The 17,523-nt window shown below is 44.3% G+C and overlaps 1 protein-coding gene across 5 annotated transcripts in view; it reads left to right on the top strand.

Moving 5' to 3' along the window:
* Positions 1-17,523, top strand: part of bnc2 (basonuclin zinc finger protein 2) — a 167,549-nt gene that overhangs the window by 73,882 nt on the left and 76,144 nt on the right. For 4 of the 5 annotated variants that reach the window (XM_027282809.1, XM_019255328.2, XM_027282807.1 and 1 more), the window contains one exon: positions 2,453-2,515. The exons of the other annotated variant lie outside the window; for it this stretch is intronic. In XM_027282809.1, coding sequence (XP_027138610.1) covers positions 2,453-2,515 — 63 coding nt within the window. The remainder of the gene's footprint in view (positions 1-2,452; positions 2,516-17,523) is intronic. 5 annotated transcript variants of the gene reach the window in all.

Genomic DNA, 17,523 nt, shown 5'->3' with positions numbered 1-17,523 from the left:
TGGTTGTTAGGTTGCAGTTAATCATAGCGGGACCTGCAGGCTCTCCGTACCATGCACATGCTGTTACGCACTCATGCCACAGCGGTTCTTGCGCAACAGCATCGCCGCAGCTCTGTGTTGTAAATGATGAGAAACTTATTCTGTCACCTTGACGGTATTTCCAGACTATTTATAGAGTCTTCTTGTTGTTGTTGTTTTGTTTTTTAATCCCAGAGGTCTAATCGTGAAGGTGAAACTAATGTGTTGGGACTATAAAACATATTCCGATCTAACTTCTGGGAACCTTTTGTGCATTTTAACCAAAGATTTACAGTGTTCTGACTGAACTGCACCTCTCATGCACATCACTTTTTTTTTCCTAAAGAAACGACCATACAAAAACTCTTGATAAGTGAACTGGATGATCCGGGGTGTGTTGTTTTCAGAGAGGAGATCGCTCCTCATCTCTCCCGGTATGAAAGCAGGTGGATGGGCCCCTGCGCTCAGCATCTGCTGGGACCCACACGTTTGCATCCCCAATCCTTTTTACAAATGCGCACCGTTGTTTCAATATAATCAGCTGTGGGACTCGCTGTTATTTATCCTTCCTCGCACCACTTAGAAGACATCTTCCCATGTTTAGTAGGCATGACATAAATTCTCCGAAGGAAGCCTGTTCCTTGACAGACTCGCCTTCTTGGAATCTAACCGATAATGACTTTGTGTTTGCCGAGGCTGGCGCACCCTGGGGTGTTGGAGGAGAGGAATGCGTTATGGGCTTGTGTTTCAAAATCTTCCCCTCTCTCTCCTTAAAGATCAACTAGGTGACACGAGGGATGCGGTATTTTATCATTGTTAGACCAAATTATATTTCCATCTGATCGATAGAGACGCGAAACAGCTCTGCGCAATGCGTTTAGGACAGATGCGGCTGTGTGGTGATGTGCAGGGCACCACCAAGCCAGAAACACATTAACCAATACCTATATAACATCACTTGTAAACCAAAGCAAGACTTCATAAATGAGGGGGGAAAAATATCACTTTAACACGATCTATTCTGAATTATGCAGTTTGTCAGCCACAGCTGAAACGACAGAAATTGGTTTACAGCAGGTGTCTGATCATGTCGGTGCGTAAAACATCAGCGAAAGTAAAGAAAGTCAAGATTTTAATTATCAAATTATGAATAAGGAGATGTGATGCTGAAGCTTGTTTTTTCTTCTTCTTCTCACGGTGTTTTTATAGCACAAATCCCGCCATAAAAAAAAGCAGCACCTGCCTCCTTCAGCGTAAAGAAAACGACTTAAACAAAACAGATGTGGATTTGAGAAAGAAAGCCACCTGAGTGACTCACTCATTTTTGATTTTCAAGACCCTTTCACGTGTTTTCGGCTGTAATTATGAATTATTTCAGAATTAATATATTCATTTATTTCCATGTTCGATGTTTGCAAGACAATGAAACATTTAAGCCCCAAAATATTTAGCTGGAGGCGATGCTGTTATGAACTGGAGAAACAGATGGGAGGGGGGAAAAAAAGGTGAATTTAATACTAATCTGATATTTGCTGTTTTGTTTTGTTGTGCTGAGATTGCATATTGATAATCTGATAGTTTTGCACAATTGCGTTTTTTCTCTAAACTAACGAAATTAACAACAGTGGCGATTAAAGCACGACTGTAAGCGAGTAATTTACACCTTTCATAACAGGCCTTAATAGGCTTTAAATCTTTTTCTTTTCCTTTTCTTTTTTTTTTTTCCTGAGCCACACAGCAGCAGATTCACAGCCTCTATAATCCACGCGAGTGTCAACAGGAAACAACACGAACAGCATGAAATTTAAATGAAATCAATGAAATGGATTCGATAAATACTGCCTATTTTCTCAGCTTCCTAATGTTCAGAAAACACATTTATTTTTTATTTATTTTTTACAAAACACTGCAAGAGGGAACTTTGATAATTGTTTTTATGGATAGGGGGAAAAATGCAAACATTAATTAGGAGTGGAATTATTTCCCAGGCATTACGCAGTGATAATATTTGGAGCCTTAATTGACCCGCTGCTGTACATGCGTGGCTATGAATATCGACCCTTGCAAGTTAAAAACCCCGGAGTTAAGTGATACTACGAGCCTAATTGGTTCATCAGGGATAATTCCTGCACAATACAGCAGCCGGAGGCCGCGACTTTTTCTTTTCTTTCTTTAAAAAAAAAAAATATATTTTATCCTCCGCTTCAAGTCGGAGGAATGTGGGAACGACTCAAGGTTGTAAAAGCTCGTAAAAAAAATGTGCTTGAACCTCCACCTGAGGATCTGATGCTGCCACCCAGGCTCACAGCAGACCTCCGAGAGGGGGAAAAAAGGGGGGAGGAAAGAAAAGAAAAAAAGAAAGAAATCAGTGCATGTCTTCAGTCTTTTTTAAAAAAAATCTCTAAAATAGATTCTTCCTTTTTCTTTTTGCAAGGGTGCTGTAACGCGGCTTCCTTTGAAGTGCGACAGGTCGACTATGGGCCGAGACCTGGAAGAGGTACAGTGGCATTACAGCTTCTGTCTGCTCTCAGTGCTGCCTGCTCCATCTCACACGGAGACCCTGAGACACACGTATCAACACCAGGCTGTTGTTAAGAAATAAATCTAGAATTTTTCTGTGATAATAATAATTATTATTATAATCATATTTTTTCTTTAAAAATTGAAAGTTTTCTGCTTTCTTTGAATTTCACATCCATTTTTGCCTCCTTGTAAATTTCCCCTTTTCATTTGAAAACTAACCCACACGCCTGCAGCATTTCATTTTTTACTCATATCATGCATTTTGCAAATTTAAAATGTTTGTTAAAATTACACTAAACAGCACCAATGGATTGTGATAAATACGGATATGTTTTTAAATCAGTAATTTTTCCACCTTATTAAAAAGAAAAAACTGTCCGCTTATTTTAGAAAAAAAAAATTCCAACCTAAATATCTAACTTTCTAAAGTATGGCTTCAGTTCTTCCATTTCCATCTTTCCTCAATATTTTCTTGTGTTTTCATGTCTTGTGTCGTATTTAAATGTTTTGTTTGGATCCATTTTTACAATCACATTGCTTGATTTTTCCCCCTTCTTCTTTATATTTGGTTAATGCAGCGCAGCCTATATGCAATCCTGTCTGTGTATGTTAAACGTTGGAAGTGAACGCTGTTAGGGCACGATGACAGACATATTTGTGGAGTAACACGCTCTGCTTTGTTTTGTCTGACTGAAGAAATGAGGTTGATATTATCCTCTTCAGTGCAGATCACAGAACGTGCTAATCTGCCCATTAACACACTGATACACTTACAGTGGTCAGTGTGTGTGTGTGTGTGTGTGTGTGTGCGTGCACACGTTGTTTTACACAGTGGGGTACAGGCGTGTTGCATATGTGGTGCATATGCATTGCTTCTTACCATTGTGTGGGATTGGGCAGTGATTTGATGCATGTGTGTGGAATTATCCACAGTCAGTGAATGTGTGTGTGTGTGTGTGTGTGTCGTTACACTCAACTGTTATTATTTCCATGTCTGTCTTTGATGGGTCGTTGCACACAGAGCATATGGATGCCTATACGTACATGTATCTGATGTCAAGCGTGTGTGTGTGTGTGTGTGTGTGTGTGTGTGTGCTCTGACACTGAAGTTAATGCATGTGCATGTGTGCGTTAAGGCTTTTGTGTCTGTGCTTTTGCCATTTATTTTTCTGAGTGGGTGGCTAAATACTCATATGCCAGTTGTGTGAGTGAGTGTGTGTGCAGTTTTGTGGGTGTGTGTCCTCTCCCTCTCTCTCTCTCTGTGAGTGTGTGTTTCTGTGTGTTGGCTCTGGCTCCATGTGTGTGTGGGTGCGAGGTGAAGTGTCTCTTGGCTGGCCTTGGCTGGAGAGCTGGAGGAGAGCAGAGGTGAAAGAGGAGATTTGCAGAAAAGACACGCACCACTTCCCCCATTACTACTTTTTCTTTTCCTTCTTCTACTACGTCTCTGTCTCTCACTGCTTCTTCTTCTTCTCCTCTCACTCGCTTTTCCTCCCTCTTCTTATTCCCCACACCTCGACCCCCTCCCCCCCCCCCCCTATTTTCTCTCTCTCTCTCTCTCTCTCTCTCTCTCTCTCTCTCTCTTCTTCTCGACTTATCTTTCCCACCTAAAAAAACTCTATCTCCACCACCAGTCCTCCACGTGCTAAACCAGATTGTTTCATTCTGGAGCTACTGTCTTCATAGAGAGGGCTCTTGAGATTGAACCTGTGCGTAACGCAGGACCACTTTGGGCGTTGCACGCGTCTAATGCGTTTACAGGATTACCACTTGTAATAAGACACAAGGACAAGTGTCAGAGGGGCATAATGTTTCTTTATTAAGGGCTGTTTGCACCTGATTGGAGGAGGTTTAAAGCTACTCCTTCACCAGAACACATCACCCACCAACAGCACCTGCCTCTAACTGTAAAGTTGCGGTTGGCTCTTACACTCTTTAATGCAATTATTGCAATGCTCCTGGCTGGTTTAGAGGGTGCCAGATAACAATGAGCAGCGCTGAGAAAGGCCACTGTGGCATTCTCTCAGCGAGCATCTCTCTCAGTCTTTTGTGCATATGCAACAATGACGACGTGAGCCTTTCCTGAAGGCAGCATTATTTCTGCAAGAGAGCGCACAGCAATGGGAGAGTAAGATTGAGTGGGAAGGTGGCTGCAGCTACTTGTATATTTACTGTATGTGTGTGTGCACTATTAAGAACCCATCTAGTTTAACGGAGTAGGAGGATGTACAAGGTCCCATTCATGCTGTGGTCCCCACTATATTTACCCAGGCACCAACCAGGGAGATATGACGTCCACAACATTTTTACTGGCTTTCTTAAATCTGTTTTTTTTTTTTTTCTGCTTGCATCACCAAACACATCCTTTCATTTTTTATTGAAATTTGAAACATTCATTAATATAATTTGTTTCCCTTTTATGCCGTTTAATAAATGCAGCACACATCTACAGTATATGTTTAAGTGGATAAAATCAACGTCCATTTAATTCCATCGTTTTTTCTTTTTTCTTTCGTGGAGACTGCCGAGGAAATCTGTCAATATGACTCCACACGCAGACGCCTCCATTCTCCTTTCTTTGCCTCACCATCTCTTATTTTAATAGTCTTTTAAAAAAAAGAGACATTTTTACTCTCATCTTTATATGAAATACAAAAAAAAATGCATTTCACATGGCCATGATCATGTGTGTCCCAGGTCATACGGTAACCCCTGTAGTCGCGCAGTAATGCCCTGAAGGACCAGTGTTATGGTTAAGCACCGACCCTGACTCTCTGTGTGCGAGACCCGGGGCAAAAAGCGATCAATAAGCTTCATGTGAGCATCACTCACGGGTTCCATGTCAGCTGTTTCCTGTTTTTTCCTGAGGAGACGGCCGCATCGCTGCCATGGTGAATGCACGGATAATGGAGGAGGATGCAGAACGTAGGGTCCGCTATCATGGAAGTCAAAAGACTTTCTTTATCATACGTCTGGCAGGGCAGTGCACTCTGCGTCGTGTGTGTTGAGGAACGATAGAAATGCAAAGCCATCTGCTTTGCTCTTATCACAGGGCTGAGTGATGAAATCTACTACAGCTCAGTCTTTCCCAGGGACTTCTTTTAATCCTGTGTGGGGATGCGTATGTGAGTTATTATGTGTTATGTGAGATGCTTTTGACAAAATCATCACTATAGTACCAGTAATCACAAGAGGAATCTGAACATTGAGGATATTCACATGGTATTTTGAGCTGTTGGTTTGGACGCGTTTTATAGGTGTGATTAGTTTTAAATAAATGTTCAGTGTGGCAGTTGAATATGGGATGAGGTAACGTCATGCGTGTGCCATGTGATTAGCAATCCTTTGAGAAAATAATGTATAATATAAGAAATAAAGATTCCTTTTGATATTTCTGCACATTTTTGATTTCGCAAATTCGTTTGAGATATTTTAGTTTGATCATAAATCCATATTTTTATACTCTCTTCATGATTTTGTCTGCTGATGGCTCTCCAAACAACTGAACACACTCTTTTCACTCTGTTTTCCTTTTTTTCCATTCTCTACATTTTCTTTCAAAAGTGTGGGCTGTTAGTTATTTGTCTTTGCGTAGTTTCCTGCAGTGAGGAAAAGTCGCCGGTGTGAAGAGGAAGTGTGTGTTTGAAGGGCCAGTCGTTCAGGATGTCACCACCCCGCCACTGGCTAATGAGGGGGGACATAAGCACGGGGCCAGGGCAGCAACACACACACACACACACACACACACACACACACACTCTCTCTCTCTCTCGTTCACACACACAAACACGGCAGGAATGCAGCAGCTGTCACCAAGGTCCAGGCAGTTATGAAAGGGTTGAAATATAATTGTGTGTGTGTGTGTGTGTGTGTGTGTGTGTGTGTGTGTGTGTGTGAAGTGGCAGTACCAGGGGTTATGAGAGTGTTGAGAGCTGGGAGGGGCTCGTGTTTGCTTCGGTGACCCAGAGATTGCCACCGGCAGAGAAGATCATCACACGTAATTGACTTAAGTGAAAAGAGAAAGAGAGAGTCTGAGACATTGTGCAGATTTTGCGGCATTCTGTAGTATTTTAAGACATGAACATATGGCAGAGACATTGTTGTGAGAGGCTGTTCTTTCCCGTCCAGTATCCAGAGGAAGGTGACATTAGGTGTGACCTGTGCTAAGTGACAGGAACTTGGGCATACTTTCACCACGGCTTCTCCCTTTTCCTGTTATTCCTCAACTCCTGTTATTTTGTTTTCCTTGGAGCCGCGCCAGAGCAACGGGCAAAATCGGCAGCCTACTATTTTTACGTCCGTCTTAAGGACCCCTGTCTGCTCGCTCTGCCTGCCAATTTGCCCCATCAGCAGTGGCAAACGAAGAAGAGCTCTCAAGGCACAGAGCCTTTCATTTCTCTGTTGGCGATGTGACTAATGCTGTCACTGTTATTTGAAAAAGCACTCAGGGTGAATTGCTATTATTATTGTTAAAACCATCATCATCAGGCTTATTTATGGTTATGGATAATTATGGTAATTTTGTTCAGGGCTCACAGTTGACTCTGTCTCTTTTCCCCTTTGCTAATCCAACATGTACTGTTGAGTGTGTGTGTGTATTGTACGTTCTCGATGTGCTGGTAATTTACTAAACTTTGTTGTGCAAAGAAAATGGTTTTCTAACAGGTAACAGTGATTTCATGTCCACACTTCACATGTGAACTTGTTACATCCCTTAATGCATACGGTGAACTCTGTGGCTTGTGTGTGTGTGTGTGTGTGTGAGAGAGGGAGGAGGTGGAGTAGTACAGAGAGCCCCCCCCTCTCCCCCATCCACACACACACACACACACTCACACACACACTCACACACACATACTATTTTCTGTTTCATTTGTTTCTCTCAAGTCATTTTCGCTCCCATGTTTCACTCTCCGTCTACAGTATCTCTCCGCTCCGTTCTGTTCTGTCTCCAGCTTACAGTGGAGATTTGATTGCTAGAGGCCCAGGGAGGATTTTAGGGAGGTTTTTTGGAGAAGGGAGGCTAGTGGTACAGGCTGTGGTAGGCTTGTAGCCAATGTACACACACTCTCAAAGATATTCAGTGCTACAGGCATAGATACCTACTTTCACACACTCCTATTATGTCTTTTCTTTATACAGATTGTGTAAATTGCTTCCTAACAATGTTGTCATTTTAAACCCCCCCCACCCGAAAAAACCCAGAGTCTAAACTCATTAGCTACTTTTTTTTTTCTTGTGAGCAATGTGTTAAAGCAACATGTGTAAGCATTTGTTTGTGCTCTCTGCTGACTTTGTAAAGATGTTTGCGCTGTTGGATTAATAACATTTAATGGCCACTGTTAAATGCAGCTGCCTTGGCATCCCACTGCTCGTGTTTTTCTGGCAAACTGAGACTCTGGGTGGCTTTTGTTTTTCTGACTGTGTTGTGTGTGTATACATATACGCGGTGCAATGAAATACCACAGCGTGTGTGTGGGCTGAGAAGCACTGTGTGTGTGTGTTGTCACTGAGCATGTGACACACACACACACACAACTAAATTGAACCTGTCTGCATGCGAGCCGATCACATATCGAGCAGCATTCCTCTTCACTTTCTAACAATCTATAATGTCAATTAACTCACAAATGATCTAATTAGCCTACTGTGATACACATCAATTGGTTTGACCCTATATCTGCGGCAACCAGCCAGGGGTGGGAGGTCACCATGCGTGACCTCTGGCCCCGCACACACATCGCCTGGCCGCTCCACCTCGTGCGACATTTATGGTGCGATTGAAGTGACAGCTTCGCTCTTTTGAAAGAGGCCAAGTGAGAATCCTTGTAAAGACAAAGCTCTGTTTTTCAGTGCGAGTTAAAAGATTTTGTCTTGTTATGGCGTGCACACATATAGCCACACACACACACACATGTACGCTTGCTTTTTCTATGTTGATGTTTTCTCTGTAAATGGCCTGAGCTGCCTCTTCCATTGTCGGGAAACACACTCAGCCATAAGTGCTTTGTTGGGAGCATCGTTTGCTGCATGATGTGTGTGACTCTGACTGGCATTTAATATTTCATGGCATTTAATCCATTTGCTATGTTTCCTCCAAATACAAAAAAAAACAAAACAAATCTGAAGCTTTTGTTTCCTTTATCCAAGCCATTACTTCACAGCTTGTTGATCAGTTTAGATTTGTAAAGGGCGGCAACAACGGATTTATCACCTCAATTTACTGCTATTTTTCTGCACGACCGTTAAGCTGATAAATTTAGCATCTTCGCAGGGGCTCACGAGGGCAAAGGTGAGCCTCCGGGTGACCGCATATAACTCAATAACATAAATAAAAATATATGTATCATAGGGAAACAGCTGTGGGATTTATTACGGGGGGGAAAAAGTGAAACGAGAGCACTTAAAGAGCAGTCAGGTTTACAGGATGTAGCGGCGAAGACAGAAAGCGCATTATGACAAAGAAGAGGAAAAGGATCCGACAGCTTGTGCATCAGTCAGAAGGTGAGGAGGAGGCTCTCTTTGAGATCAATTGGTAATAGGCTGAAGTCACAGAGGCGATTAGAGGCGTCGACTTGCCTGTGTTGTAAATGCTGTCAGATCTGTTAAAGGAAGCCTAATACCTCTCAGGTTGAAAGCTGTAATAACATCAACTGTAACTGGATATGCGGGGAAGTGCAAGTGAGACTGCGAGAGGAAGGCGAAAGTGTTTCATTGTGTGGTAGTGTGTGTGCATTGTCTAGGTGTGTTTGCGTGTATATGGCGTGGTGTTCAGCAGCGGCAGCACGCATAAAGGCGAGAGCCGCGGGGTTGCTCCTGGCATTTTTTCGGCCACCAGATGCCTGTCACTGCTTTAAGGGAGGAGGGAAAAAAAAAAAAAAAAAACAGAGCAGAGGATGAGGAGGGGAGAAGGACAAAGAGGAGGGAGAGAGACATGGAGGAGAGGTGGGGGGGCTGTTCAAATCATGTCACGTAGCGCTAATTCATCCAGCCTCATTAGAGAGAGGGAAGGGACCAGAGGGCCTCTCTCAGGACAGGGCCCTGGCTCAAACACACACACTCACACTCACACTCACACACACACACACACACACACACACACACACAGCCACATGCAGATATATGCATACACACATTGTCTCAGTTTTTTTTTTTGTCTTGCACATACTTACACACGGATGCAATTGCTCTCTTCCTCACACACCGGCAGACACACACACACACACACACACACCCACACACACACACGTGTAGACACGTAGACATACATACACAGATGACACTGGCACATGGTGCAGTGCGGGGGCAGTTTGGGGAATAGAAAATTGCCTTCTCAGGAAGGCCCCGGCCAATTAAGGACCTGACCGTATTGAATGTCAAGTGTTAATTTGGGCACACCCCCCTCCCCGCCTCTCCTTCCCCTCCCTCCAACCCCCACCCTTCAATTTCCCAGCAGTGGTGGAGGTGGTGGTGGTGGTGGTGGTGGGATTGTGTGTGTGTGTCCCAGAGATGAGCAAATACATGTCAAGCCAAAGTTGATTGCCTGCTCCGTATTATGTGTCGCAGGCAAGTGGCAAATGTGCTCCCTCCTTTTAGCCTTTCACGTACCCCCCTGAGGGACGCCGCGATGGAAGGGAGGAGGAGAGACGGAGGATTAACTGTACCGCAGTGATAAGAATGGGGGGTTTTACACTGGGGAAGGAGGGAGAGAGAGAGAGAGAGAGAGAGAGAGAGGGAGGAGGAGGTGGGGGGAGAGTGAAGGGGACAGACAGGGAGAGAAGTAGAAAGAGGGCACAGGGTTTGTTTGATCTCATAGGACTGGGTGGTGACTTTGATAGTCTTTTAATTGCCTTCATTTTCACAGAGGTGATGTCCCTGGCAGACACTCTCGGAGTAAATAGTTTTAAATAGGGAATGAGTAAATTTACTAAAAGTTTAGAGAGCCATTTATTTTCACCCAAAAAAAGACTCTATTAACTTTATGAGAAACTTTAAATGATGTCAACGTGATGGCTGCGTATTACGCTCGCAGCCGCTGGCACGGTCCAGGGGCAGACATGGTTGTTTGTGAGTTGGACTGATGGTAAATGCCCACCTCCTTACCTCCATGATCTAATAGACATCCACTTAGTCTTAATGGGCAGATTCCCTTTCTCCTCTCGTGATGACTGTTGCACTCTTTAAAGGTGGAATTGCCTGCTTGTCTTTCCTATCAACCCCCACCACCACCACCCTCCCTCTCCTCTATATCTCATGTTCACTACTTCTCTCCTAGGATAGAGGGGAGTATTTCTAACAAAATAAATATTAATGCATCGCTCGCATTCACACCAATGCCAATTCTCCTGCTTTATTCAGCCCTCTGGCTACATCTGTTAGTGAAAGGCCCTTTGTTTTACATTAACGCTGGTGTATTTTACGTGAGTGTGTGTGACCGTGTTTGTGTGTGTGTGTCCGGTGATAGTAGTGATGTTGTGAAATTGAATAGAGAGGGTGAGTATTGATCATTTCCCCCTGTGTGTTATTAGTGCCTGCTGCTACTGACAAAGAGAGCATGAGCCACCCGCACAAACACAAACTGACAAACACGTACATACACTCACACACACACACACACGGAGCCATGTTTACTCAAGAAATACAGTATGTTATTTGCATGTTTTGACAACCATGATTCATTGCATCAACAGGAAAAAAGGGATACTTTCCTGCTACATAATATTTTATGGAAATATCAACATTATTGCCCAGAAGTGGTGGCGAAATCATGTAAAATTACAGCTCCTGTAGTGTTATGACAGACCGGGTTATATGTCGCTGACTTATATGCGTCAAGGGTCTTTTCAAATAGAGCCAATTTTTTGCCCTCTCAGCTCACGCGCGGGCCACACACACACACATTTACGTTTTTGATTATTACAATCTGTTTTGTCAATCTGCCGTAAGTGATAACACGTTTTGAGTTCACAAAGGTCACGGTGAAGTGTAATTCAATCACTGATCACTGATATCCAAAACAGCACATTCATACAGGGCCTCCAGGGCCAGGGGAGAGGGAGCGTGTTTAAAAACCCAAGCCTAAGTGCTCCGTCTCTGGGTAGATAGTCATGTCTGCAGGGCCTCCGGAGCTCCAGTGGTCAGCTAGGACTGAGAGGTCTGTCGAGCCCTAATTGATCACCCCGACCTGGGGAACTGAGGACAAAGGGAGAGGGGTGTGGAAAGATGCAATAGATACAGCTAAAGGGAAAAGGAAGAAATAAAAAAAAAAAGAAGGAAAAAATCTCACAAACGGTGCCTTAATCTCTCTGGACTGGCCATTTTTCCCCTCCGGATGATAGATATAGTAAGCCCAGCGTGTGACACAGATGGATAATGCAGGCGTCTGGGGCGATAGAGTTATAAATTAACACATTACTGGACCTTAATGTGGACTACTGTGGACGACCACACACCAACATCATCAACCCTCCAGGCTAGCGCACGCACACACACACACACACACATAAAACACACACACAAACACGCCCACAGTCTCACTGATGCGTCTCGCTGAGCTCAGGGTGCGGATTGTACTCCTCAAGTGGCATTGATTTGTTAAAGTGCTGAATTAGCAGTAGAAGTCCAGCTGCTGGCGCTTCTTTACTTTCTTTCTTTTCTTTCCTTTTTTTTCCCCTCCCTGTATTTTACAATTTCACTCTCTTAACGTCTCCTTCTCTTTCGCTCCTTTCTTGTTACTTCACTCTACTTGCTCAAATGCTCAATTTTCTCCAGCTTGCATGAACTTTCTCGTCTCCTCTCTCCATCTTAAAACCAACAACCCCTTTTTTTTGCTCGGTCACAATTTCTCCTTCAAGCAACTTTGTCCTTCTTGGTCGTCCTGGCGAGTGCCTCGTTTCTGTTTCCCCCCATCGACTCTTCTGTCTCCAGCTGGAAGGTTTCACCTAAAAGAACAGTTGGTTTTTCTCTCCTTCTTCTTGTGGCCTACACAATACTGCCAGCCAAAACTGTTATGTCCCTGACTTTAAGACTGAAAGGGAAGTGGTCTGAGTGTGTGTGTGTGTGTGGTGCTGGGGATTGGTATTTAATAGCCAGACATACAGAAGAGCTAATATCCAGAGCAGCAGTAGCCTGCACATTGTAAGGCCACACACAGTGACAAGGTCCTGTTCAGCAAGCTGTATTTAAAACTCACCCAACTCCTGCAGTGCAAAGCAATGGCTTACACATCTACAGGCTAACCACAGTGAATTCCACTGGCGTGAATGTCATTTAACAACAAATGAGTGCCGCTGGAAACTGAGCGTTGTACAGTAAGGGTCACTGGTCCCTCTGTCTGCTGAGTATGTAGTGGTGTGTTGTACTTGGGCTTATGAGTTGGACAGACTGTCTGCTTTTCTGAGTCTCAGTCAAGGCCTCTAGCCAAGAGGTGCAGATTTGTTAGTGTCTGCTCCATTATCACCCATCACTCTCGTGGTTTGTTGTATGTGCGTGAGGAACAGAGGGAGAAAGGAGAGTAAAGAGACTGTCCCTCTCTCTCTCTTGCTTGCTGTGGTCCAGCCCAAACAGTTACCATCTGGTGACCATTGACTGACCCTTTTCTTGACACAAACATAGACACACACACACACGCACGCACACTGAGTGCCGGACTGTATCCAAGTGATGAGTGAGTGACCACCCGAGCTCCCCCCCGTCCTTCCAATGCAGAGTGTCCGTCTCTGCCAGACCTCCCAGGTCCCTCCCCTCACTGCACATGATTGGTCGATGAAAGGTTGATAGGCGACTGATCTGTCCACAGCTCCAATAAAATGCTCAATAAAGCACCGATCCCGGGCCCTGACAGGGCTAATAGAAAAACACCTAGGAGGAAAAGGGACCCAAACACACATATAGTACACACGGCTGCACACACGCGCAAATCACTGTTGCCCAAAATAAGCACATATCTGTTCGCTACTTTAAACCGCACTGCTGATTTTTTAGCTGTTTTTGCTTTTCTTGCCTTTGCTTGATTTAGCTAGCCCCCACTTGTGGCACAGTCGGAGTGACATCTGGCATTTCATTTTATTGTAATCTTTGAGCTAAAAGGATCAGCCAAACTCTTGATTAGTTGAACAGAAAATGGATCTCCGACTATTTTGAAAAAGGAATAATTGTTGGCGTAATTGGCTTGTCGGATAAAATAAGACTTTTTAAGACAAATTGCCTTTTTTCTGGCATAATCTGACGTAATCGCCATATTCATTAAAAATAAAATTGCTGCTCGCAGCCGTAGTCCACATATGCAGGGCAATGCAGTGAGCTTCAAAGACAAACTTGAAATAGGAAGTATATTTGGTTGACAGGAAAGACCAGTCATTGTTTTTGTGTGTAATGAGGCGCAACAAGAGAAAACTAGTGTGTGTGTGTGTGTGGTTGGGTGACAGAGACGTGAGCACCAAGGTCGGAGGGAGAGTAGAAGTGACACATGCATCACAGGGCTGTGACATGCCAGGGTCACGACAAAGGTCACGCTGTCCAGAGAACACACACTCCTTTAGCTTCTCTCCTTGGTGTGTGTGTGTGAAAGTGTGTCAAGGAGTCACTGTCCCTTCAGAGGAAACGGGAAGCAAGAGGCAAACTCAACCTCTGCTTCTCCCGGCTGGTGTAGCCAGGGAGAACAAGGATTGAGCGGAGAGCAGGTCACAGGCAGGGCCTAATGGCAGTGTGATGTTGTGACTACGGCTCTCCCCTTCAGGTTAAATGCAGTGTGGGGACACAGAGTGAAAAAGAGAGAGAGGAAGTGGAGTGTGTTGGGAGAAAAAAAAAGGAGAGAGAGAGACAGAGCGACAAAGAGAAACGGAGTGAAAGCACAAGTGGAGCATCTCAGCAAGAAAAACACTTAAAGTGAGGGATAGTGAGGACGGATGGGGGAGTGGGGGGGGGACTGAATGAGGGAGGAGGAATAATGGAGGGGAAGCGAGCGGGGCGTTGGTCCCTCAGCCTGAGGCTGATGCGTTGTGACAGTCACTTAGAAGGATTTCACTTCTCCTAAACTGTGGCTTGCAGGAAGAAACACCATAAGTTGGGACAATTATGGGCTGAAGGAGATATGACAGGACACATGCAGAGCGAGCCGCAGAGGGAGAGAGGAAGTGAAGCAAGAGGGGGGGGGTGAAACAAAGACTGTGAGTGTGTGTGTGTGTGTGTGTGTGTATGTGCGCACAATCATATCATCTGCTTGCATTTGGCAGATTGGTCTGTATATGTCCAAATACTGTGTGTGTGTGTGTGTGTGTGTGTGTGTGTTTGCCTGTGGGGGCCAGGGAGGGGTTCTTGCTCGGTGCACGCCATGTCAGGGAGGGCCGGCGTCTCGCTCCTCATGGTACCGTATGTTACCACTCTGACTCCCTCATTCCTTCGCCTCATGTCTGTAACTTAACCTGGTGACGGAGGGTAGGAGGGAGAGAAAGAATGAAAAAAATTTGTAAAAAAAAAAAAAAAGAAGAAGAAAAAAAAAGTTGGATTTAAATGCTGCCAAGAAAACAAACCCTCTCTCTTCTTTTTCTGTTCTTTGCTTGATTTGATTTCTTCCTGTGATTTTTATTTTTGGTTTTTCATGTCACAGCCCTGATAAGTGTCCCAAACGTTCTTTTTTTTTGCTACAGTACATTGGATTACCCCTGTGCTGCAAGCGCTGCCAAGAATGTCACTGTAATTTGAGTGTAAGTGGATTCCAAGAAATACACTTTTCCTGTTTCATTGAGTCGTTTTGCTTTCAGCGCTATTATGTCCTTCGTGCGAGTGAGGTGCTGGTGAAATTGTCTCTGTTTTTCTCTGGCTTGTGTCTTTCCGCATGCCACCTACAGTTACAGTTCACCTACAGTTCTCTTAATTCTCTTTCCATTTGTGTGTTTCTATGTGTGTGTGTGTGTGCGCGAGCGTACAGCGCAGTAAATAATGGCAACGGCAAAAAGAGCTTTCATTTTGAAAAATATACCACACTTGACCGCTTTCGGGATACCATCTATTCAAACATAAACAGATAGATGTGTCTCTCTCCCTCTGTCTTTCTCTCGATCTTTCCTCCTCATTTTTTCATGTCTCTTTAATGTTTTTATTTCCTTGCGCGTTCAGCAGACTAAGCTACACAGTACTATACACAGAGCCCATGAGCCACTTATAAAGAAATCAAGTCAAAGTAAGGCTCATTGAAATGGACCTATTCTGGTGGTTATATGGGTGTAGACGCTGGTATTAGTGGCATTTTAGGTATTTAGGATGTGGTTACATCTTTGGGATCTTTCTACTTTGTTAGCAAGAACACAGCCTGCAGATTATTAAAATTCAGATCTATAGTTTCCTCAATTTCAGGTTTGGATTGCTAAAACAGCAGATACGTCTCTGATATATTTGATTCAGAAGATATGGATGGAGATAATGATTCTCCGTAACCTACTGCAGCCACAAAGACACAGTTTTCCCTGCAGTGGTGTATAAACTAAGCTTTAGTCTTCTGTCCTCTCGCCATGTTCCCTCCCTGCTTTTGCTCCCGCCTCATCAGTATGGCCGTTGTGTTTGCTGAGCTGGCTTTTGATAGACTTTCGTTTGGTTTGGTCATCTGAGATTTGGTATTAGCTCTCCCCTCTCTTCTTTTCTCTCCATCGCTTTTCTTCCCCCCTTCTCGTTCTTCTCTCCTGCGGGAGTTATTCAGATGTACCTTCAGACCGGCTGTGTAAAGGGGGTGATGGAGGGATGGATGGATTGTTGGATGGAGGGTGGAAGGAGGGGTAGACTGGGACAGAGGTTGAGGGGTATTAAGACCCCTGAACACAGCTGGGACCCCAACTATCAAAGAGATGGTAATGACCGTCTGCTAGCATTAGAGAAGCCGGGATGAAAGAATGGCCAACAAACCCACTGAGGGAGGAGAGTTTGGCACTGTCGAGCCTCAGCACATAACCAGCACTGCCACCTCCACCTGTACAGATTTTACTTAACCCTAAAAGATCCAGAATAATAATTAGTAATAAAATAATCTTCATACTCAGTTGTCAGCAGATAGATCTATTGTCACGCTGATAACCACGTTTAGCATCTGGTAAACCTTCAGTATCAAACTGGACTTGGTGGATTGCATTTCATATTCTTACCAGTACCCATGGCAACACATCTACACTGACACAGTCCCTTGCCTTTTTATTTTTTTTTTTACTCAGTGCTATTTTTGGTCTCAACGCCTGCTAAGAACTTTTTTTTTTAAGCAAACAAACACACCATAGAAGATCCCAGAAGTTGTGCAAGTGTTTATGTTTAATCATGGGCGGGTGGGCCTATCCCAGCTTAACTGAAGCCACGTCCTGTCAGTTATTAGCGTATAAGTAAAAAAGAAGGACTATTACCCATACCCACTTGCAGAAGTCATTACCCGTGACAGGGGTCAAGAAGGGTTGTGGGCTAAGCACTCCATCGTCCGTAGAGTCAATAAAGGACTCGCGTCTGTCCACAATGACCCTTACAGTGATCTATTCAAGCTGAAAAGCAATGTTGGTGGCATGGTCAGCAGGATTTGATCCGTGTTGTGACTTGCTGAAGCTTCTCCCAAAGTGGTTTGAATGCCACAGTAAAAATCTGGTTTATTGTTTGCAAAGGAGCACCCGTGGACTGAAGAGCATGCATTTTTTTTTTTTTACAACTGGTAGCTGCAGCTCACCATACAGTCCATGCAGGCTTAAATAATTTATCTCCCCTTGGTCTCCCTCGATCTTGGTCTCTCTCTCTTCATGTCGCTCTCTGCTGCTCCCCCCGTCCCCCCCCTCGTTCCTCTTAGCGCTTGCTTCATTTGTTTGCTTTGAGGAGCTAAATCTTGTTTGCGCGTATTAATAAGTCAAGGCGGATTATCTCCCCCCCCTCTACCACAGCCCCCATAGCGTCCTATGTAACGTCTGCTTACACTGTATTTGCAGCCGGGTGGCTCTGTTTGCTGAATGCCCCCCCCCCCCTCCA

Source organism: Larimichthys crocea, chromosome X, assembly GCF_000972845.2.
Source record: "Larimichthys crocea isolate SSNF chromosome X, L_crocea_2.0, whole genome shotgun sequence".
NCBI classification, from domain to species: domain Eukaryota; kingdom Metazoa; phylum Chordata; class Actinopteri; family Sciaenidae; genus Larimichthys; species Larimichthys crocea.
Note: the sequence above shows the minus strand (reverse complement) of the source record. Positions and strands in the feature narration are given on the sequence as shown.